Source organism: Enoplosus armatus, chromosome 6 (genome assembly GCF_043641665.1).
Source record: "Enoplosus armatus isolate fEnoArm2 chromosome 6, fEnoArm2.hap1, whole genome shotgun sequence".
NCBI classification, from domain to species: domain Eukaryota; kingdom Metazoa; phylum Chordata; class Actinopteri; order Centrarchiformes; family Enoplosidae; genus Enoplosus; species Enoplosus armatus.
In genome coordinates, this window is record NC_092185.1 from 21,360,789 (window position 1) to 21,385,870 (window position 25,082).

Below are 25,082 nucleotides of genomic sequence, written 5' to 3' on the forward strand. Positions count from 1 at the left end.
GTTTATTAGTTTTTGCAAGGTAGCTAATTTTACAACATTGCTACTTCCTCATCAGTGCTGCTCAGTTCAGTTTGAATGTCCCTCTTAAACTGCCAGCAGCACGGACGCATTTAAAAGACTTGTGGTGGTAAAGAAACTGTTCACAGCAGTTAAAGAAATATCACTGTTCATGTATAAACCTGTTTCTTTGTTTTCATTATTTATCTACAGGTTTGAGCTGGGCTAAGTGCTCCGTTTGCAGCCCCTGAAGAACCTTGTGGGGAAGGCACAGAAAGGGAGCCATGTTTCTGTACAACATCACCCTACAGCGTGCCACGGGCATCACTCATGCCATCCATGGAAACTTCTCAGGTGAGAATGTTGCCTGCCCTCTTTTCCTGTTTTGGTTGAGTTATCAATAGTCTGTCTTACCATTTTCCCACCTCTTTGTGTCAAATGTTTTCTCCATCAACCGCTAGAGTAGGGGTTATGAGTGATTTGGTGGATGGCTGTAAGTCAGGTGTTAGAGCAGGGCGTCCTTTCCTAATATTTGTTTTTGTGTTTGTATGTTGAGTCAATTCATCAGATAACATGCCTTTACATTTTAAGTGAGGATTATGAGTTTTCATGTTATAGCTTTTCTCTCTCCGCAATCAGTGGAATACTTCTGAATGTAATACCAAAACAAATATACAGTATTGCTTTCTTGTGGGTCTAAAATGATGACATGCTAATTGTATTATTAAATGAAATAATACAATTACATAGTAATGATGCACGCCTGTCTGAGAGAAAAGCTATACAGCGTTTATTTTCAGTTGATACCAGACACATGCTGAGTGCTGAAAAGAGATGTTTTGTTTCTTGGTAGGAACCAAGATGCAGGAGATTGTCGTTTCCAGGGGAAAGATCTTGGAATTATTGCGGCCAGATGCCAACACAGGAAAAGTGCACACTCTGCTCACAGTGGAGGTGTTTGGCATCGTTAGGTCCCTGATGGCCTTCAGACTCACTGGAGGAACCAAAGGTACGTAGCCGAGGGTGCATTCCATTGATTTTATGGTTAAAGACACCATTCAAAAATGTATTTTCCCCTCAGATTATTGATGATATAGATTGATGTATGTGCAAGGCAGAAAAGCATCGCTCTCTCACTCCATGTATTGCTTTTTTGTTTTTGTATTTCTACATGTTCATGTGTTTTTACAGATTACATTGTTGTTGGAAGTGACAGCGGTCGCATTGTCATCCTGGAATATCATCCATCAAAAAACATGTTTGAGAAGATCCACCAGGAAACGTTTGGGAAGAGCGGCTGCCGTCGCATCGTCCCCGGACAGTTCCTGGCTGTTGACCCAAAAGGCAGAGCTGTTATGATAGGTACGTAGTAATGCCAAAGGGTTAAAATGTTTGTATGACTCAAACAAAAACATAAATGTCAGTATCCGCTTACTTGAAGTTAGTATATCTCCTGAACACAGTAAGATATAGGGTATATATAACAACTACATCACCATAAGTTAAATGAAATTAAACATTTTGGATGTCTTTTGTCCTTCCCTTGTCCAGGAGCGATAGAGAAACAGAAGCTGGTTTACATTCTGAACAGAGATGCAGCTGCAAGACTGACCATCTCCTCTCCACTGGAAGCCCATAAAGCAAACACATTGGTCTACCATGTAGTGGGAGTGGACGTCGGCTTTGAAAATCCCATGTTTGCCTGCCTCGAAATGGACTATGAGGTAATGTCATGAAAACTCAAGGTTATGCCCTTTTAAGATGACTCACACTGGCTGGTGTTGTAGATGTGATGAGTTTGTCATGTCTCTTCTCTGACTGTCACTGGAGAAAGATTTAACATCTCTGATCTCAGCACATAAGTTACATTTTCAAGCACCATCGGTAACAAATACTTTTGGACATCTTGATGCCATAAGCATCTTTTTTTTTTTTACCTTTTTGTTATTTAATTTAAGTTGTCGCTGCTTCCATCGTGTCTTACGCTATGCTGTGTGTCCCCTAACAATGGACTCATTTTGAAAACCTCTGATCCTGTATGTTGGTAATTGCTCTCACCAGGAAGCTGACAATGACCCGACAGGAGAAGCTGCCGCCAACACACAACAGACGCTCACCTTTTACGAACTGGACCTCGGCTTGAATCACGTGGTCCGCAAGTACAGCGAGGCTTTGGAAGAGCATGGAAATTTCCTCATCACCGGTGAGCATTTGGCATTGTACATGTGGTTGCACACACCAGGGATGGAACAATAGTTGCTCCAGTAGTTATCAGGACTGAAAAGTGGCATGCACCCCGTAAGGATTGGATTTGTTTTCAGAAGAACCATATACGGGTATAATTGTAAGATTATTGTTACCCACATCAAGGTGTTGTAGATGTGATGAGTTTGTCATGTCTCTTCTCTGACTAACACTGGAGAAAGATTTAACCACTCTGATCTCAGCACGAGTCTACCAACACAGTAACACTCAGCAAAGAGCCAGTTAAAGTGGTAAAGGGGAACCTTGGATTTTAAAACCGAGCTCATCCTGCTTTTGGATGCCAGCTGTTTTCACTGTCATCATTTTCATCTGAAAAAGAAACAGATCCCACTAACTGCTGCTCTCTGTCTAGTTCCTGGTGGTTCAGATGGACCCAGTGGAGTTCTGATCTGCTCCGAAAACTACATCACTTACAAGAATTTTGGAGACCAGCCTGATATTCGCTGTCCCATCCCGCGACGCAGGGTGAGTCAGAAATACATCATGCATGAAAAACCATAAAGATTTATGCTTATAACACACATATGCTTTCTGAGTGTCTTGTACTACAGCTTCCTACGAGCAGGGTATCAAAATGTTGTAATCCAGTGCTGTGACTTCAAATGGAAGGATGTTTTTTTTTCTGTTTATTTGGAAGCTGTGCTACAATTCAAGTCATTCCACCCACTCTTTTTTTTTTTTTATGTGTGTCTGGTCACTTCTTGACTCTGTTTGCACGTTTATTTAATTCTGCTCTCTCTTCTTCGTCTGGCCCGTCCTACAGAATGACCTGGATGACCCAGAGCGTGGCATGATATTTGTCTGCTCAGCCACCCACAAGACCAAGTCCATGTTCTTCTTCCTGGCCCAGACTGAACAGGGAGACATCTTTAAGGTTACCCTGGAAACAGATGAAGAAATGGTGAGCAAAGATGAAATCAGTTTTTCAGTGAAATTGTTTAGCCAAATCGGTTTTCAGTAGGTGCAAATATGTATGTTTAAAAGTGGTCTGTGTTGTTTCTCAGGTCACAGAAATCAGGCTGAAATACTTTGACACGATCCCTGTGGCAACAGCCATGTGTGTCCTGAAGACTGGCTTCTTGTTTGTGTCTTCAGAGTTTGGAAACCAGTAAGCATAAATTCTTCTTCTTCCCTCTTCAAGTTAATTTATATTACCATTGATGTAATACAACTTGCATCCTTTTTGTGCCTCTTTCTGGGCCTGTGTATTTATCTTTTGCTTTATTTCTGTTGCTCTTTTTTTTTCCCTCTCAAACCTCTTGTATTCATGTTCTTCTTCCTTTTTGTTTCCTTTAGTTACCTTTACCAGATCGCCCACTTGGGTGATGATGATGAGGAGCCTGAGTTCTCCTCTGCAATGCCGCTGGAAGAGGGAGACACCTTCTTCTTCCAGCCTCGTCCCCTCAAGAACCTAGTGCTGGTGGACGAACAGGAGAACTTATCGCCCATCATGTCCTGTCAGGTCAGTGTGTGCTTGTGCTTGCACTTGTACCCATATACAAATACCTGGGAGCTGCATTGGTCTAAAAACAGTGCATTTCCTTGCCGGCTCATTGTCTTCTTCTCTTCCTGTTTTTGACAGATTGCTGATTTGGCCAATGAAGATACACCACAGTTGTATGTCGCCTGTGGACGAGGACCCCGGTCCACTCTGAGGGTCCTTAGACATGGACTCGAGGTACACACACACGCTTAACAACATAACATGCACACACACTGCTGGCTGAAAAGTGATGAGTTTTTTCATGTCTCTTCTCTGAGAATAAGCTGAAGAGTCTATAAATCCCTCTGATTTCAGCACAAATAAAAATACCAAATGTGTGATCACTGGTCGTGTGCTGGTTGGTAGGCAACAGTTCTGTATCTGTTGATATGTTTAGTCTGAGAAGTTCAGATCCCGTCTGTGTAAACACAAGTCCTGCAACTGGGCTTTCAGAGAAGGTGTGTTTCTCCAGTAAAAGTGTTCTGTGCTCAATACATGCACTCACAATATAAATGTTGTGAGCCTATCGCAACAAAAAGGCTTCAGTCAGATTATCTTGATACTCAAGACAACACTATCAAATGTTCCTATGTACACACACATGCATGATAATCTGCAGTCAGCTCAGCTCTAAATTGATTCTCATGGGATGTGAATGTAGGCCAGCAAAGTGAGTCATTGGACATCTGGGGAGATTAATTGGATTGAAAATCTTAGAATCTCTCGCCGCACAACATTTCTGGAGCATTATGTAACAGCTTGTCTACACCGAAAGCGTTTCAGCCACGTTTTTCAGTCATCTGGTGCACGCGCATCTGACGGAACATATGCACTTGTTTTAATCAAGCCCGCTGTCTAAGCAGGCCGTGACAGTTTACGTTTCACTCAAGCTTTGCACGCGCAGTGGCTAGCCAAAGCTTTAAAGTCTGTATCTCACATGTACAGTCAGCTGGGTTTTGAGACAAACTAGATGAAATAATATGATATATATAATCCATATATATTATCCATATTGTTGTAGTTTGCATGAAGCAGAAACATCCTTGGATCAAGCCCTTACTGTTTGATGATAAAATGTGATATTTGATAAACATTAAATCCTCTTTGCCTCCCTTATTGTCTTTTATTCTTTCTCTACTTCCTTCCCTCCCCGTCTATCAGGTATCAGAGATGGCTGTGTCTGAGCTGCCCGGTAATCCCAACGCTGTGTGGACAGTACGCAGACATGTGGAAGGTAACCTCCTATAAACCAAGTTTTCATTGTCAGCTTACAGTCAGTTGAAGACAGATTCCAGTAGAGACTGGGATTTAGGGAGGATTGGCAACGATTTACTTTGAGAGTTCACCTGAAGGCTGTCAGAATGAATGGATTTCACTGTTGAGATCCTTTGAAGTGCTGCGTCTACAAAATATTCAACAGCAGTAAAACATTAATAAGTTAGATTTAGTTGTTTAGTCTGTGATCAGTGGGATTGATAAGAACTTGCTGTAATGTGTTTTTAATTTGGTTGATGGGTCAACCTTTATGTTTACATTTGGATTACAGATTGTGCCTTCTTAAGAAGATAATCGGTCTCTCCTTTATGAAATTGTTTGGTCTGTTTCCATTAAAAGAACAAAAATCCTTTACAAAATCAGGGAATGAGCAAATAGGCCATTATAGTCCCTGCTTGAAGAGCATTTTGCATTTATATCTCTTGTGTTTTAGTCCTGCATTTGTTACATGGAGGTGAAGAGCCTGAATATGTGTAAACAGATGTTCAACGCTTGTGTGCGTTTTCGGCATGATGGTAAGATGTGCCCACATGTCGGTTGTGGTACCAGGAGACTATACTTATACAAACCGATTTACAAACTGATTTAGTCATATCAACTTTTTAAACTGTGAAATCACACATCGTACCAAGCCTTGTATTTAAACAGTGTTGCTTCATTCTCCTGCGGTGGGAAAACCTTTTTGTTTGTTTTTTTCTTGCAATTTCATCCACAGTGTATTGAGTGTATTGTTTCAGCCATGGACCTTGGTGGTGTTTTTTTTTTTTTTTTTGTGGGTTAAAATAAGGCAACGGTGAAACCCCAACCATGACCCGCTGAGCCTTCATAAGGCATATATTCATTAGATAAGAGAATAGATTTAAACATGTGCAAGGTCATATTTGTAAGACCCCATCTGCCCGTGGGAAACCCATTACAAGACTTTAGAACATAAATGTCACCCAAAATAGGTGTCAAGTCTTCATTAATGTGAATTATGCTTTTAGTGGCCAATGTTAATTATCTGGCACATCGCCCTGCTGTGTTGCTGTTTCTGTCCCATGTGTCTGTCCTTGCAGCCTCAGCACAACCCATTCAGCATTGTTTTCTAATCAGCACTCCTTTTTTGTCTCTATTCCTCTTTTAATTAGATGAGTTTGATGCCTACATCATTGTGTCTTTCGTGAACGCTACTCTGGTTCTGTCCATCGGGGAGACTGTAGAGGAAGTGACAGATTCTGGGTTTCTGGGAACAACGCCTACTCTCTCCTGCTCACTGCTCGGTGAAGACGCACTGGTGCAGGTGGGTGCAATGTACCTTTAACATCTTCATTTCTACCTGTGATGATACTGGACAACTACCTCCAGCTTGCACAAAGTAAAACAGTTGCATACAAACAGTCTTGACCATCTTATTTTAAATGTTTGAGTGTGATGCTGCTTACGTTGTTGTATCTGTAACAGTTCAGTAAAGTATACAGGATATTATGTTGGAATAAGAAAATGGTAAACACAAAGTAATATCAACTTACTTTCTTCATATCTTATTTCTTCTTCTTTCCCTCCCTGCTTCTCCATAAAGGTGTACCCTGACGGTATCCGCCACATCCGAGCAGACAAGCGTGTGAATGAGTGGAAGACTCCTGGCAAAAAAACCATCGTCCGCTGCGCTGTGAACCAGCGACAGGTTGTTATCGCACTCACTGGAGGGGAGCTGGTCTACTTTGAGATGGACCCGGTAAGAAAGTTTGTGTGCATGTGCATACACTAAACTAATCAAAACAGCTTTTTTTGACACCAATCAACAGAATGTTATTGACAACATTGAGTGACAGACATGAAACACTCACTACTTGCTAAACTACAACCTCAGGCGTTTTATTTGTATTTACTGCAGAGAAAGTGACAAACTGAAATGTGACTAAAACTAATATTGAAGACTAAAATTGTGTCAATCTCAGGTACCGTAATAAACAAAGGAAAGTGAGCTGAGATGAAAATGTGTCTAGTAATACTGTTTCTCTCTTTGTCCCCTTCCTCTTCCTCTCTGTAGTCCGGCCAGCTGAATGAGTACACAGAGCGGAAGGAGATGTCTGCAGACGTGGTTTGTATGAGCCTGGCTAATGTTCCACCTGGTGAGCAACGCTCGCGATTCCTGGCCGTGGGACTGGTTGACAACACTGTCCGAATCATCTCCCTGGACCCTTCGGTATGAACAGAAACATGACTTGAAATAGACCCTTCAGCACAGACACCAACACCCAATAACCCAATCCACAGTGTTGGGGAAAAAATTTAGTTACTGTCAGTTGAGTGAAGTACTGTTGTAGATTTACAAGATGGTGGTAAGCGGTAAATCATTTTTATCCTGCATCCAAATAGTTTAGCATCTAAATAAATGCCATAACACATCAGTATCTGGTTTGAAACCACATTTATTTGTTTTATTCGTTTGTTTCAATGATTGTCATGAATATCCTTGTTTGTTTTCTTCTCAGTTTAGTAACAAGTAATATCCGTGCCAAATGTAAAAAAAAAAAAGACTGAGGGATCACATTGGTCTGTTAGCAATGTCATCAGGAGACAGCATCTCTTTCCGTAGTTATGCTGGTGACACAGGACCAATTGATTCCCTTTTTTAAATGTGTTTTAGATATAAATGTCTGGATGTCGCAAAACATTTTTACAGCTCAACCATAAAACTGAATTTTTAGTCATAGGTTCTACAGCTCAGAGAGAGAAACTGCTCGGTAAATTCAATTCTCTGGGACTTACCCCGAGCCAACAGACAAGAAACCTCGGTGTTGTCTTTGATGCAGACCGGAACTTTAAGGCTCATGTGGGGTTCGTCACCAAATCTGCTTTTTATCACCTCAAAAATATTTTGAGTGGGGGCATTTCTCTCTCTCTCTCGTGACACAGAGAGACTAATGGACTACTGGCTGGACTACTGTAATGCTCTCTTATCTGGTCTACCCACAAATGTTATAAATCAGCTACAGCTGATTCAGATCTCTGCGGTCCGGTTGCTGACCAGGACCAGAAGGAACAAAGTCATTACACTCTGAAACTGAGCAACCACACATTTTATTGACGTCCACAGCCCAACCAGGATACTAATAGAGTGGAGTCTGGCTTTTATAAGTTCACATCTTCCTGGTATTGTTCATTTACCTTTCTGAGGTAAAGTAGTACTTTGTGTTTAAGGCTGATAAATATTCTGAAGATGGGGAGAAAAAAAATGGATGTATTTGTCAGTGTAAAATTACAGAATGAATTGAATGATAAAATATATATTTATTTTCAAAATATATGATACAATTTGGCTGCAAACCGTGGCTGGCAGTCACATCCACCTTGGATCCATCAGAATGAGTTCTTTTAAAATGAGTCAGACCCAATATGATATGACAGGAGGAACAGAGTTCCTGTGTGGGTATCAAACTGTTCTTGAGAGAGGTCCTGGAGGCAGTTAGAAAAGTTAGATACCTGTTAATTGTGATGGTGAGAAATACTGATGCATGCCACTAAATGTTTCGAGAAAGAGCACATCTTTTATCTACGTATTTATGCATATGCACTTGAGTAAGACTGTTCTGTGTGTTGAAGTGGTCTTAACCCTCTGAATCTTTGTCACGTTCAGGACTGCCTACAGCCGTTGAGTATGCAGGCCCTCCCAGCCCAGCCAGAGAGTCTGTGTATTGTCGAGATGGGAGGGGTTGAAAAACAGGATGAACTTGGAGAAAAGGGAACCATCGGCTTCCTTTACCTCAACATAGGGCTTCAGGTATTCTTTCTCATTCACCCAACTTGATTCCAGAAATTTTGCCTTTAAATCACACCCCTGTAAAAGCACACAAATGTAATATCCATGATAACATATACTTAGCATTGGCTCAGACAAGAGGAAAACTCTGAATAACGCGTGTTTTGCTTACTTCATGAATCAACAGTAAAGACACATTTAACACAAGCATGCATGGTCACATCAGTGCAGAAGCACATCTGTCTTGTAGTTCATCCAGGTAGAATATTACGGCTCAATATTAAAAGTAAATATTCTAAAAATATTTGCAACAACCTATGATATTTAACCAGAACAACCCAGAGCAGAGGTCTAGAGTTTTTTAATTAATGTCATTCACTGACATTAATGCACGTAAAAATTGTCTGTTTACATTTAGCATTCTTGAGGGCTAATGTGACAATTTAACCGGATATAGATTTTAGATCATGTCATTTAGTAATCTGTGTGTGTGTGTGTTTGATCCCCTTTCTCAGAACGGTGTGCTGCTGAGGACTGTGCTCGACCCAGTGACAGGTGACCTGTCGGATACCAGAACACGCTACCTGGGGTCACGACCTGTCAAACTCTTCAGAGTCAGGATGCAAGGACAGGAAGCTGTATGTGCTAACATTTGAATATAACCAATACGTGCAAAATGATGCTAAAATGCTAATATAACTCCAATTTAATTACAAGAGGATATATTTGTTTACGCTCATACACATATGAAATTAAAGCTCTTTTGTCGGTCTCAGTAAGAAATCTTAACAAAGTTTTAAGCTCTAAGAACCTGGGGGGAATTTGTCATTTTAAAGACCACATTATCATGAGATGAATCAGAAATTGTCTCTTCTCACCGACAGGTGCTGGCAATGTCCAGTCGCTCCTGGCTCAGCTACTCGTACCAGTCTCGCTTCCACCTGACCCCCCTGTCATATGAGACTCTGGAGTACGCTTCTGGCTTTGCCTCCGAGCAATGCCCTGAAGGCATAGTGGCCATTTCCACCAACACACTGAGGTATGGATACACATTGCATCTGTTAGGCAGCCTTATTTATTTGTATTTGTGTTTGTGCACAAAACGTCTGTATCACAGAGTAAATAAAAATAAACTTTTTCTGGCAGAATCTTGGCTTTGGAGAAATTAGGAGCAGTCTTCAACCAGGTGGCCTTTCCTCTGCAGTACACTCCCAGGAAATTTGTAATCCACCCGGAGACCAACAACCTCATTGTGATCGAGACTGACCACAACGCCTACACTGAGGCAACCAAAGCTCAGAGAAAGCAACAGATGGCTGAGGTATGAAGTGCTACATCAATTATATGATGATGTAATGATCCTACTGGAAAAGCTAAAATCTGCTCCTGGTCCCTGACAGTATTACGTTTATCAGAGCAGCGAGATGATCTGTTGGTTAGATCTTTTAGATAGGATATTTATTTCCAGGTTATAGTTTAGACATGCTCATTTGTAACAGACACTTAGCTGTGCCTTTACTGTGTCTCCTGGGACAGTGGTCCACTATCGGCCTCCTTTGAGTCCTTTTGAGTCTGGGGCAGGCTCGGTCCTGCCTGTGTAGGACTATACTGACCTTGTGCCGGAAAACACCATTAACAGAGGCAGACTATACAAACGCATAATGAGGAATAACTTAGTCTCTGGTGTGGTGTAATGGCAGGAGCTCTGATGCATGCTATAAGCCAGAGCATTCAGAGTTCAGAGACCACCCAGGCTGAGCATCAAGACCAGCTTTTTTTTTTTTTTAAGCCGAAGCCTGATTGTAGTGTTTCCGTCGATTGTGTTCAGATTAGGGCCAGTTTTTCAGTTTTTTTTCCCAACGCTGTTCATTGTGGTATTAGCATAAATCAACAGAAGCAGGGAAGAGACACTGACCTATGTCTTTTGATCTGTTTTGTTGAGTCTTTTTGGTTCCTACAGTAGTTTCACCTAAATGATCTGCTGGATCAGGTTAATTTAGCAAGGCTACAGGAAATTAAAAGTGTACAGTGCTGTTTACATTTTTTAATTATCAAAGTTGCTGAATCATTTTGCTGTCGATCAACTAATTGTTTCAGCTCGAGTATACATATCGGCAGGGAAGAGTGCAATAATCAAAGGACACCAAAACATATCGCTGCCATGCTCTTCCAAATAAAATGGTGTCAATGGGCTTTGGTTCAGTATGTCCCATTGAAGGTGTCCGTCACCTGGTAATGTGGAAAAGATGGCTCCCGTTGGTCAAAAGGCTGCGGTATCCCTTCAGCTGACCTGCTTGGTTCTTTGCTGCTGTTGCCTCTGCAGGAGATGGTGGAAGCTGCTGGCGAGGATGAAAGAGAATTGGCTGCTGAGATGGCTGCTGCCTTCCTCAATGAGAATCTCTCAGAAGCCATATTTGGTGCACCTAAAGCTGGAGCAGGACAGTGGGCTTCACTGGTGCGTCTCGTCAACCCCATACAGGGTTCAACACTGGACCAGGTGCAGCTGGAACAGAACGAAGCTGCATTCAGGTGAGCAGGTTGTCATGCCTTCATCCAAGTGGAAACGTAGATGATTGCATTCAGATGAGGAAAGGATGAACAGACAGGAAAGGGTGTGAATCAAACCAGAAACAAGGCTCAATGCCGTATGTGTAGAGCCCCCCTGAAACCTGTTTCTGAGTTGGAATCGGTTCCATACCTGGTAAGAACCCGGAGTTGCTTTAGCTAGATACACTTTCCTGGAGTTAACGACAACTATGTTCTGTATTGTTCATTAAGAACCTTTTGTGAGTAAAAAGCTAATTAAAGTTCTTTATCTCGACACTTGTTCAACAAGTATACATTTGCAGGAAAGCAATATTTCAACTGCTTTGCCCCCAGTCTTCCATCCAATGCCAGTTTTACTCAGTGCACTTGTTAGGCTAAGAGATAATTGTTGCAAACAAGCTAAAACGAAACTGTTTAGCCACACATCTTAAAATTTGGAGAAATCTTGTATACTTACTGGTTGAGATTGCAGCCCCTCCTCCCTCTATAGGCCTTACATTAGAGTCCACAAAAGCAGAGGGAGGATGACTGAGTTCTATGTTCTGCATTCATCTTAAACTTCATTCTGTGTTTTGTTGTCTATTTGTGTTTAGAATTGACATTTATTTCCAGGGAGTTATTATTGATACTTTGCTGTTGTAAACATTGGTGTTGCTGCTCTAGAAACAATATTTTGTTTAGTAAAAATCATAAATAAATGTTAATCCTGTTCTAAATGTATTATTTTTCTTTCTCAGTAATGGAAAAATAACTGATAAGAGTATCGATAAAATCCTGAATCCCTTGTGTAGGTGATGTGAGATTCTGCGATGTCTGTAGCAGAACATAAAACTATGGCCCTGAGCCAGCGTTCAGCCGTCTGTTTAATGAGAGGGCGTGTTTGTTTACAGATGGTTGTAGTGAAGCTTTAAGAGTTACGGAGTGATTTACAAACAAGAAGGAAGAGAGTGGAAGGTTGAGTAGGGACTGGTCACAGTGTGAAACACATGGGTTTCACATGACCTTGTGTCATGGCTTTGAATGGACAGCATTACTTCATTTACACCCACACACAGAGTCTGACCCTGGACTGTTTCCTGTTTATGCCTTTCACATTGATTTACAGCCTCCAAAACTCCCAGCCTCTCATTCATTCTAGCCAGGGTGTTTCCTAACCAGAGTGGAATTTATGGGCTGCCAAAACAGAACAGAGGATCCTTTAAAATGTCTGTTATCCAGCGATTGATTACATAATTCAGAAGAGAGAATGGGTTTTGTCCTTATTTTTAAGAAAGAGAAGTTGTTTAATAGAGTTGGGTTATCATCTTCCTCTCTGCAATGAGAGCAAGCACAGGAAACATAGTTACAACAGAAATAGCAAATTATTAAATTGCAGCGTTTTTGTTTCATTTGTATTAATAGTTAGATAGCAAACCATTGGATTGAATTACTCCTTACTGACCCAACTGTCCGTCTTGTTGTGTTTAAAGCACTTTGGCCTAAACATTTTTGACACGTTCACTTTCATTATTACTTATAGAATATTTTGAAATCAGGACAGTTAAGAGTAAGTAGTTCTCCTGCAATATTGATGTGCATGCTCCACTTATTAGCAAAATGTAAGTGTAAGTATTTCATCAGATCCTTCCTTTTTGCAAGAAGTATCTCGGTCTCTGTGGTCTAGGTATGTTAGTAAGCAGGCAACTTGCATAGATATCATGGTAGTATATAGATTTGCTTACCCTGTAGCCGCCTTCAGTGCCTGATGTTGAGTGGTACTGATGTTCTCAGATAATGTCGCCGTAGTTTCATTTCTGTGTAGGACATATTTCATCAGTTATTATTAATTCTCCATCTTGTTGAATTCTTTGACAAAAAATGGCACACGAGCCCGCATCTCACACCTCCTTTCTTTCCCTTTTCCTGTGTTTGATATTTTTCAGTGTTGCAGTGTGCCGTTTCCCCAACACAGGAGATGATTGGTATGTTCTGGTGGGTGTTGCCAGAGACATGATTCTCAACCCCAGATCAGTGAGCGGCGGCTTTATCTACACCTATCGGCTCACCAGTGGAGGGGAGAAGCTGGAGTTTGTGCACAAGGTGGGTTTAACTGAATGTAAATGATATTAAATTTAGATTGCTGACATGAAAACAAATTTTTTTTTTTGCTGCATTTTTATCCTGTTTTTCCTTCGATATTTATTTTGACATGTAAAGCATTTCATAGAACTTGTCTGCTGTACATGAAAGAGTGTGTGAGTTACTTTGTGACTACGTTGCAACCAACAGGAAAGAGGAAACTAACATTTACTTACTGCAGATGGCGAAAGTGCCAAAGAATTGTAACTGCTGTTCATTTGTTTTTAGCCTGTAGGTGGCGACATCGGCTTGTTTACACATTGTGCAGATCTAAACCACCACTGCCGCTATTACTTATCTTGCCAATAGGTGGCGCAGGTTGTACTGGAACTGCAGGTCCACAACCTGTAGATCTGCAGTATGAGTGATTAAAGCCTGACTTAGCAAAAAAGGAACAGTGCAAGGTAGTATAAAATGACATGTGGCCAATGTCATACTGATGTCAGACACATATATATACATTTTTCTTTGGGGGAAATGGGATCGTATCACATGACCATGTAGTTTGGGGCAGAGGGTGTTAATTGTTTGGGAAAACTGCTCTATTGTTGAAATGCATGTTAGCAGGTCACGGTTTGAAATGAATGCTAAGTTGAGGATTGGGCTCTACAAAGTGCACCAGGCAGGACAGCCTCCAGTAAAGTTTTAATGACACCAAGCACGGATGCTACTGCCCCTGGTGACATGCAGCGCTGCCTGGGCAATTCCCTAGAAACTGAAGCAGGGTGGAGGCTTTCAGGGTGAATCAGGCCACATGTGTCTGTTACCTGATGCGGATTAACAAGGGAAGTGAGTCATGAGTGTTGTATTGCACAGTGGTGTCAGCCACTTGTTTTCACATTAGAGGAATTTCCCAACCACTTAACCAGATCAGATATTTTAGATGAGTCTGTCTGCATACCCAGATAGATTATGCATACCCTAGTTGATGTACTGTGGTACACATATGTACGCACGGTACAGACCGATATATGACCACAAACACTGTCATGAGCACACAGACTTTCGTGTGCATGCTGCAGTCAACATTGCTAATGTTGTGTCTTGTTTCTTTTTCTGTCTGCTTTTGGTCTCACCGTGCCTGCACTGACTGATGCTCCAGCTTAAACTGTAAACCTTATCAAAACCTTAATTAAGTGGTAATCAGTATTTTATATTCATTCCCAGAACAACCAAGTTTGAATAACTTGAATTGAATTTGAACATGCAGGATTGATAGCACTGATGTAGAGTATGATAATGCAGTGTGATTGTCCCATTCGGTTGTAAGAAAGCCCTGATTTGACTGGTAAGCTTTACGGCAATTGTTAACATGGCATATATTTAATTGAAACATCAACACAATTGTTTCTAATAACATTGTGAATATTCTGCCAAATGACAGTTTCCTTATTTGTTGTTGTTAAATTGTATCAAATAGGCTTGAGTTGAGATGTTAAAAAAAACCTGTTAAAGCAGTTTGGTGACTAAATTGATCTCATGAGGACTGAAAAATGATCCCAGAGTCAAACTGCCACTAAGGAGAGCACACATCCCATCTTTATCTTATCTGGATCAGTTGATATGTGTAACCAGTTCTTAGTTCAGTTAGTTTGTTCAACTTCTATTGTAACAGCATCAAAATCAGCACGTTGTCCCAAAGCTTCACATCCTTCCTAAAGGGGGAATTAAACATCACATATCAATTAGTGTACATTAGATTTTGCATTGCAAAGTCAGTTTCTTTGTTCTTGTGTGATTGATGTACTGAGTCTGTGTGAAACTTCCATTAGCGTCCAGTTGGAGATCCGTTTTATGACAGAAGTCGTGTGACGACAGGGTGTTTGGGGAAAGTTCATCTTTGACTCCTAACAGATCCTGTTGTCATGACAGTTCATACTGTCTCAATGAAAGATGTAGAATTAGTCATCATCACGCTACAAAGGGATCAGCTACACAGTGACAGAAGAAGTCACCTTTCTTTCTAGCTGAAAGTTGTGTGACAGGATTTATGTTCCAGCAGGATAATTAACCATAAACATGAATCAAAGCAGTGACAGGCCTGTTTAAAGACCATAGAAACAGACCTGTCATCCCTATTGAACAAGAAAAGGTAAAATATACTGTGACATCACAAGACACTCACAAATTTTGACTTGTGATAGTCAAAGACCGCTGTGATATTGTTTGAAAACTATTAGTGTTTGTAAGAGGTAATGCCTTTTTGGTAGTCATAAGATGTAAATAAACAGATTTAGTAATTCCTGACCTTTTATGTCTCGGAACAAAAAACAAAATTCACGGTAATGGTTTTTAGTTCAATTTTCCAGTGACAGTTCATCAGCATCAGATTTCCATCGCAAGGTTTTCTGAAGTGACTATATTATCTTGTACGGGACACAGTGCTGCTATGCTGGCAGGTACATGATATTTTATAAAGACTGCTGCAGTTTATCTGTTATTCACATTACAAAAACTCCAACATTACCCACGTATAATGCAAAAGAGTGGACAGAGGAACAAACATGTACTACATGTACAACTACTACAAAGAGCCCTGGCTATTCTTTACCCTCTTGAATCACAGTTGTGACCTCAGGGGGATCTGGGCCTTATGTCTAAAGCTGTGTTATGTGAGACATTGGACCCTTCTTCAAAATATATATTCTTAAGAAATATAAGGTATTTCTGTCCGGACGAAAATGCTGCATGTCAACTTAAATGTTCGTGTTTTGTTTGGCAGACCCCGGTAGAGGACGTGCCTTTGGCCATTGCTCCATTCCAGGGACGAGTATTGGTGGGAGTTGGGAAACTGCTGAGGATCTACGACCTGGGCAAAAAGAAGCTGCTTCGCAAGTGTGAAAACAAGGTAAGGCAAGAGCACAGATACACGCACATGTATGCAGCTAATGCATTTTTTATGCAATTTTAAATAGCAGAACTGTAGATGTGCTGTTTGGTAGGGTATTGATTTAAACTTTTATCTACTTCATTTCAAGTATTGTAGTTGGTATTACGGCTACATTCAGCTCTGTCCACACTAACACTGATAAAGTGACGAGTTCCTACATCATTTGTGTCTTGGCAAAACTGTGTTTACACAGGAGACAATTGCAGAGTGTGGTAATGCAAATTAACAGCCGGTGGTGAAAAATGTGCTTTTAATAAAGAAGGCTGCAGCGCGATGTTAACATTGCTGGTTTTATAGCCTGTTTAATAGCCTATTTGAGAAAAAAATAGGCTTTGCAAATGTTTAATGAGGTAGGAAATGCATTCACCATGTTTGAGGTCTGACGGATACACACAGGACAGCTTTTATTTACAGTGAAAACTGCACATAGTACCTAGAAAGGAACTGTTGGGCGCTGTACACCAGCTGCAACAGTTACAGCTTACCTGTTTGGTTCCGCTATTGGTTACATCCTTCCAAAAATACAAAGTCTGTAACTGAATCAGTTTTAATGAATAACTAACGGGAACAAAGAACATTAAGTTCAGTTCTCAGTGCTGCACATCAAGCAGCGTGTGCAGTAATACATACACATGTCGTGTATTTTGAATGTACTTTATTGTTCTCCTCTTTAGCACGTTCCCAACCTGGTGACTGGCATCCACACCATCGGCCAGCGTGTGATCGTGACTGATGTCCAGGAGAGCCTGTTCTGGGTTCGTTACCGACGTAACGAGAACCAGCTCATCATCTTCGCTGATGACACCCACCCCCGCTGGGTGACCACGGCCTGTCTGCTCGACTACGACACCATGGCCTCTGCTGACAAGTTTGGGAACATCAGCATTGTAAGTATGGTTGGGCGTGTACATATCGGACTTATAGAAAGGCAGAGACATATACAGCATCAGAAGAGGCACATCTGCCTCTTTGTCTTCATTTTCTATTTGATTTTCTCAGGTGCGTCTTCCCCCCAACACCAGCGACGATGTGGATGAGGACCCCACGGGGAACAAAGCTTTATGGGACAGAGGCCTCCTTAACGGAGCATCACAGAAGGTAATGCCAGCAGCAGCAGCAGCAGTTGTTGTAATGTAGAGATCTTCAGCTTGACATAAACATGACAGAACAAGTCAGCCTTAACGTCCAGGTTGTGCTGAGGGTTAGGGCCTAAAATAGAAACAAACGCACACAACTCTTAATCATGATGGGAAAGCCAGTAAGACATGAAGACTAGGCCACCAGTGTCTTTATTGCACAGCTGAACTTTTGTGTGTCCAGTGTATTCGTTAGCTATTACATGTAAAACCAAGAGCTACAAGAATGTAGAGAGAGCAAAAGTGAGTTTTAATGTAAAAACTTTGAGATGGGTTTCAGGCAGAAACGTGATTTCTGCTGAGCCCAGGTCCGGCAAGTTTGACTGATTCAGTCCGGCTTCTGCTTCGGCCGAAATGTCAGTCCTGTGCAGGACTCACAACACACACACACACACACACAGACACAACACACATGCACATACACAACACACATGCACATACACAAACTGCATAACACCAGCAACCACAAGGTTAACCTACTCACAAATGCAAGTGTGTGTATACACACACACACACACACACACACACACACACACATATATTTGAGAAACACACACAGTATAACATCCCATATTTAAATTCTGGTCAAAAACTGTTTAGGTAGCAGATAGACTGGGAAAGTCCCTCCAATTTAGCCAGTATGAGTTGGTCCCAGTTGTCTTTGTGACACAGTGTTTGTCAGCTCTGCCTCTGTGCACATTGATTGAGATTTTGGAAATGCTGTGGCTGTTTTTAGATGTGGGTGTGGATCTAAAATGGTGTGTGTGTGTGTGTGTTCACATCTGGCTGGATGAACTTAATTAACCATACACAGCTTAGCTAAATGCTGTCTTACATTAAATTAGTTGCATTCCACTTTGATTTGATTAATGTATCTCAAAAGATCAAGGTCAGGGAGACACAGCTGTCTGTTGAGCCAAATGAAAGGATTGACTGTCCTAACCTCAAATGTCATATCTGTGTGAGGATGATTTCGGTCATGTTGTTTTCAATCGCCTCTCTCATTTTTATTTGCTTAAGTTTCATTTGACATGATTCAAAAAATGATGACAAAATTCACACTTTCACATACGAATGTAGCAATCAAATAAAAAGTTGGACAGTTGAGGTGAAACGTTGACATAAACCACACAGATATACACATTCACGGGGATGGTGGATGCTGTGGCAGCATTTGTTTAAAATTATTTCTGCAGTTTTTATTATTTATTATACAGTAATTCTCTGAATGAGGTGAATTTTTCTGTCCCAAACACATTCACCAATTTGGCTTCTCTAATAAGTTGATTGCAGATTTTCTGAAAACGAGTGAATCTTTTAGTTTATTTACATCCATCACCGCCTTTTTCTATTTTGTTTTCGCCACAATGTTGTTTTTTCAATAAGCCTATATTCTGAAAAATGCCACTTCTGCTAGCACTGAGACAAAGTATGACACTTGCACAGTCAGGCGAGACAGCAGGTATTCCTCACCTTCTCCCCTGCAGACACAGCTTGTTGTCATTTTTTCTAAATGATTATTTTTGGTGCTCTTCTGGTCACATGCCTGCCGTTTGCCTGTGTTTGACCAGCTTTTTGGGAGTCCTTCCCCTCCCCAGGGCTACGTTAGCCTGTGCTGACGTCCTCCCCCCCCCCTCCTACTGAACACTTTAGAAACAAAAACATCTTGTCAGTCTGTGACATTTCCACTGTGTGGAATCCCCCACAGCGGCAACGATGTGCCCCAGTATTCTAAAGGCCGCGGTTTGTGACCAGAGATAAAATGAGATATAATCTCAGATGCCACTAACGTAGCTTCAGTCAGGCAACACACCACTGCAGAGGTTTCTTTGTGTCCAATAAAGGGGGTGGGGGGTGGGGGGGGCTCAGATGGATTGGCACCAGATTCATTCAGACATTCATAGTCACATCCTGGGTCATCAAGAGTTTGTGAGTTCTGCATGGAAAGACGAAGCCTACAGGGTTGACCCTGAAACCTTTTGATAAACAGTATGTGTCTCCCCTGGGGAAAGGAGACATCAGTGATGGCTTGTATATGTTTTTTTTTATCCAGTCAGAGCAATCAAACACAGCCTGTGTTGTCTTATTTCAGTGCTCTGGGGTCTATATTGAATCTTGAGAAGGGCTCAGTGTTGTCGGTCTCATCCAGACCTGTTTACCATCAGACAGAAGCTGTGTTCAGTGCACGTCTGGCTCAGTTGTGTCTGGGGCACAGAGTTTATTTTAACTCAGCCAGTGCTTTTCTGGTCTCATGGCGTCATGTGTCATGTATGTCCTGTATGCAGTCTTCTCAGAATAATACTAAGGTTTTATTGCTCCCCAATGCTGTCTTTGTATCCGAGGTACATCCCAATTATTACCTCTAATTATTGGCAAAGCAGTTTTTCTGATGGTTATTGGATTAGACCTGACGATCCGGACCAATTTCCTCTAAGCAGAAGATGACTGTGTGTGTCTTCTTGCTGACCCTGGCACAGAGGCCACTGTTCATGTACTTTATATGTAGGTGCAGATGTCAGGACGGATGGTCTTGGGACCTGAAATGGCTTCAATTGCATATCTGAAGTGTTGTTATATGATCTGATTTCTCATGTTTTCACTGAGCCCCTTGTAATCTTCCATTAGAATGACTGTGGACAGATGGACGTTACCAGCTGTAGTCCGTCGTAGTCATTGAAATATCATTCTGTGGCCTAATTTTAAAAGCATTTAAATATGTTCTTCTGTTGTTCAGTGTGCATCCCCTGTCATTCAGTGTGGTAGAAAATAAAACATGCTATGGGTGTGGGCCAATACCTTTTTTATTGGCCCTGTCTGCAGTCCGTTCATGTGTCTGGACTCGACGTCGTGTCAGGAGCACGAGTAACATGTATCATGCATGGCTCACATGCCACAGTTTAAATTCACGAGCAGACCCAGCGCTCATCCAGTAAGGTTACAGGTCTGGTCCTGGTGTTGCCTCACTCACAATGTGTGTTGTCTGCTCAGTAGCACTATATGATATCACATCACAGTCTAGGTGTATCAATGGGTTTATATGCACAATTTGGAAGAGAGAAAATACGTTTTTACGGCGGGCAGAGGTGACTCCTACCAGACAAAGACATGTCTTTCTCTCTCCCTCCGTTGTCCCTCCAGGCTGAGGTGGTAGTGAACTACCACGTAGGAGAGACGGTGTTATCTCTCCAGAAAACCACTCTGATCCCTGGAGGTTCAGAGTCCCTGGTCTACACCACTCTGTCTGGAGGCATCGGCATCCTGGTCCCATTCACGTCACATGAGGTATAACACAAACATCCACACACACCATCAAAATGTGTTTTCTCAACCCGTTAAGTCCCATTGTACTTTTAATTGCCTTTTAATCACGTTTCCGTCTGTTTGTCCAGGACCATGACTTCTTCCAGCATTTAGAGATGCACATGCGTTCTGAGTTCCCTCCACTGTGCGGCAGAGACCACCTCAGCTTTAGATCCTACTACTTCCCAGTCAAGGTTGGTGTCTGTTGGTATTGTTTTTACATGTTTTTTTTGTAAAGATCTCACGTCATCTCATCTGTTCATCTCCTTCAGATGAGCATGTCAGCATCATGGACTGTTAGAAACCAATATGTCCTGAGTCATTTTGTGTCTTCTCTGTTTTTCTCTCCAGAATGTGATTGATGGAGATCTGTGTGAGCAGTTTAACAGTATGGACCCTCACAAGCAGAAAAGTGTGGCAGAAGAGCTGGACAGAACGCCACCGGAGGTCTCTAAGAAACTGGAGGACATTCGCACTCGCTACGCCTTCTAATCGTCCACGTTCATACAGCAGGGGAGGACAGAGACGCACTCATTAGGATCATTACACACGCAAATCCTGCTGTGCTGCAGTAAACCCCTTTCAGGACACCGATTGACGGACACTTGTGGATTGTTCTGTGGTTGGCTGTGGGCAGACACACACCTTATTACATGTAAACGCACCACAAGACGCCACATGCTATTCGGATAATTTCTGTACGTTGCTCAATTACGATCCAACTCACATGCGCCTCTTCCTTTGTCAACACAAATACCTGCATTCAAAACTGAAAGTGCGTGAACATTCACCCACACAGCTGTGTGAACAGTATTCCCATCATCTCCCCCCACGTACATACTTACTGACTCAATTACTGAGAATTTTCTGTACGTTTTTTCACACCTCCACTGTGCTGTAGTCAGCACAACCTGCCCAAATGCTGCGTCACAAACGCACTGTTAGATGGAAACATGACAGGAAGCCTCGGCCAGTAGCTCTTTTAAAGAGATAGATTGTGTTGCCACAATGATCTCCAGTCACACGTACAGCTGTGTGAACAACATTCTCACACACACACACAGCTGTGTAAACAGAATTCACACAAAGCCGATTATGCGAAGAGCGATCGCATCGTCATCTGCACCCTCAAACATACCGAACCCAGATCATCGTCTGTGAGAAAGTTGAAACACATTTAATTGAAAGGCTTTTTATCTCATGTCAAGCAGAAGAGTCTAGTTATGGACACTGTGTAGAGGTGGATGTCGTGTTGCCTGGACAGAAGACCCCTTAAAGCTGAGAGGATTTTTAGTATCTGTTATTTAGAAGGTGTTTTTCAGTGTGTGTCCTCCATCTTTGATCTCAGCAAAATGAAACGTGTATGTATGGTGATTATTTTAATGTGTATCGATTAGAATTACCTGTTGTGATGCATATACCACAGTCCAAGATTAAATCTTTCTTAGCCCTTTGCCCTACCTGTCTGTTCGATAACCTGTTGGCCCCAGGCTCATTAAAGCATATTGCTTACTCGAACGGGGGAACCAAACAGAAGCCGGACCTCTAACCCAGTCTAAGCCCCAGGCCACGGCTCAAGAAGTGTTGTCATACTGTGGCATTAAGACGACGGCTGAACTCAGACTAAATAAGTGGGTGGAAGAATACTGAAGGTTTGCACTGGGTGGTGTTCTTCTCAGTCCTGTAAATTCCCAACCTCAGCCACAGGCACAGACATAGCATTCCTCAGTAGTCACTGAATTTAGGGGTTTGTGGGATGGGGGCAGTGGTCTGTTTTTGTAAATAAAGTTGTTGTTTTTTTTGTGCTTTATAAAACCATGTTTGTGTGTCATTTCCTGCCACTGTGTGTGTGGAGAACCATCACTCAGCCAAAGGATTCATGACTGCATTTGTCTCAGATCATTAACACATTAGAGGTCCAATATTAAGTGTCGTGGCTCAGGGCAGGAACAATGTCTATGGTGTTTTTCAATTAAAGTTAAATTGTCATAGCTGACCACACCAACTGATGGGAAACACTTCAGCTGCCTCAGTGAGGTTAGCCAGTCAGGTCCAGTCGTGATGTGTCCATTTGAGTTAATATGAAACTAGCTGTAAAAAAAAATAAGCGTTGGTTTTAGCACGTTAATGATCTCATTAAACACAGTAGTTGTAAGGAACATTAGTCGTGTCGTAGGTTACAGATCGTGGGTTTCCAAAAGTACTGCAATTGACAGGAACCCTCCCCTCAGAACCTCTAAAGGTAGAACAACTAAGAATACTGAACTTCCTGCCGTACAGTAACAACTTTCCACCTTGGCGTTTTTAATTAAAGGAACACTTCAACATTTTGGGAAATGTGCCTGTTTGCTTTCTTGCTGAGAGTTATAGGCGTACTGTAAGACTGATGCCACTCTTGCATTTGTACGATACATATGAAGCTACGTCCAGCAGTTAGTTAGCTTAGCTTAGCTAGCCTGGCTCTGTCCAAAGGTAACTGGGGGTTATGTATATGTATAAATACATAAATCAAATAATCAATACATCAAATAGAATTAAAATTGATATATTAAAAAATATATGTATTCATATTGCATGTTGGATAAAAGTTTGGAGTACTTCTGCTGTTGGTCAGAAGGAACTGAAGCTTAGTTAGCTGAACTCTGGCGTTTATTATCTCGCATACCTCAATGACATCCTTATCTTCTCATTCAGCGGTAGTAACATCTGGGTTCTGAAGTCTCCCCTCCTCTGCACTGATGGAAGTGATGATAATCTTCACCTGAATTCATGTGTCTTGTTTCCTGATGAGAGTAGGTGCACGATAAACACACTGCTGTGCCTTCCTGGCATGCATGATTGTGGATGTTTTTTCCTTCAGATGGTTCATTAAAAAGTGCTGTTGGCATGTCGGTATATGTTTTCTTCCCTCTACAGCTGGACTCAGTACAGAAACAGTAACAGCCTGACAGCGGTACTCCCATCTGTAGTGTTACAGACTGATGGGACTGACGTTGGGTCTCCGCTGACAGTATGTTAAACTTGCGTAATGTAAAGAGGATACTGATTTGTCGCACAGTAGAATAACAAACACTCAGCTACAACAAAGTCCTCACATCTGGTCCAGTGCTTCTGGACACGGGATGGGTTTTGCCGCTGTGGGAGAATAGCAAAGAACTTGGCCAGACTAAACTTTCCCACTTAGAACAATGGCATTGTAGGGTTTTAGAGAACTGTAACCACATGGGCCGCTTTTTAAAATATGTCAAGGACAACAAAATGGTTCCCCTGCGGTGAATTTTATCCAGAGGACATGTGCTCCTAATTTGAGGAGGAAAATCTACAGGGCACAGGAAAGAAACATCTGGATCTGTGAAAATGCCCATCCAGGGAAATCACTGGTTTCACGTGCTAGCCAACTTTACGAATTAATTTCAAAATGACTTTATTTTGGAGGGTATGATGGTCCTTATAATGGCAGCAGTGTACAACCTTGTGATGCGAGGATGTAAGTGGATAACAAAAACTGGTTTTGTCTGATTTTTCACTAAAACAAGATGAATGCCTGTAAACAAGGACACTGTATTTGACTTTTGACTGGTCCCCAAGCTTTCCTCTGATCCAAATGACCTCCTGCTGACTTTATCTGACATCTGAAGCTTTCCCCTCACACTGACCCTTTCTCGTGGTGGCAGGGGATACTTGAAATGATGGTGAACTTGTTGTGGAAGCTTTTTATTCACTAGTTATTTCTTTACATTGCAAAACTTAAAAAAATAAGCCAGTCTAAAATACTGAGCCTGAAAATATTTATGCATGAAAACTTCTACATAAGTTGTGCATCTATTTCACCCAGCTGTAATGATATCAACATAAAGTTGAAGTTGGTGTGCAGATCCTTGTCAAAACATTCATTATTTTAAAGCAACGTTATGTCAGTTTTTAAAGAGGCTCTGCTGCTGCAGCCTTATTACTATCTCATAGCATTTATCATCATCACATCACAAGTGTCTCTATTGTGGCCACAGTGGCCGCTGCTCTGTAAAAGTTTTGGTCGTGGCATAGGCTCGCTTTAAAGTGTTTCAAACCCAATAATGACCCCCAATCCCACAACAAAAGACATGCAGAAATGTAGACGGAGAGTCGACGACGCTTCAGACACTTTGAATGGCCGAACTAGTTCCTTCATGCTGCTTCACGAGTTACGCCAACAATCTAGCAGCTATGCTAAACCAAACACATTTAGCTTGACTTTAGAGAAGGAGGACTTTAGTGTATAGATGCAGCTGTTGCCTTGACAAAGACGTCAGATTTTATACAGTAGGACAATTTCCATTTACACAATGT

The 25,082-nt window shown here is 41.7% G+C and overlaps 1 protein-coding gene across 1 annotated transcript; it reads left to right on the forward strand.

Moving 5' to 3' along the window:
* The first annotated feature begins 219 nt into the window (after positions 1-219).
* Positions 220-22,211, forward strand: sf3b3 (splicing factor 3b, subunit 3). Its single transcript, XM_070907060.1, has 26 exons — positions 220-351; positions 851-1,006; positions 1,189-1,359; positions 1,549-1,721; positions 2,059-2,200; positions 2,615-2,727; positions 3,026-3,163; positions 3,267-3,370; positions 3,559-3,724; positions 3,845-3,940; positions 4,907-4,979; positions 6,151-6,302; positions 6,582-6,737; positions 7,053-7,208; positions 8,643-8,786; positions 9,281-9,403; positions 9,650-9,804; positions 9,912-10,086; positions 11,089-11,294; positions 13,235-13,391; positions 16,153-16,278; positions 16,995-17,207; positions 17,320-17,418; positions 20,595-20,738; positions 20,846-20,950; positions 21,108-22,211. Exons 1-26 carry the CDS (start codon positions 282-284, stop codon positions 21,246-21,248), a joined length of 3,654 nt encoding a protein of 1,217 aa, XP_070763161.1. The 5' UTR covers positions 220-281; the 3' UTR covers positions 21,249-22,211.
* Positions 22,212-25,082: the final 2,871 nt, after the last annotated feature.

Coding starts and splice junctions, on each gene's coding strand:
- sf3b3 (XM_070907060.1), top strand. CDS start 282: ATGTTTCTGTACAACATCACCCTACAGCGTGCCACGGGCATCACTCAT. Junction 1,007..1,188: donor ACTCACTGGAGGAACCAAAG/GTACGTAGCCGA, acceptor GTGTTTTTACAG/ATTACATTGTTGTTGGAAGT. Junction 3,371..3,558: donor TCTTCAGAGTTTGGAAACCA/GTAAGCATAAAT, acceptor TGTTTCCTTTAG/TTACCTTTACCAGATCGCCC.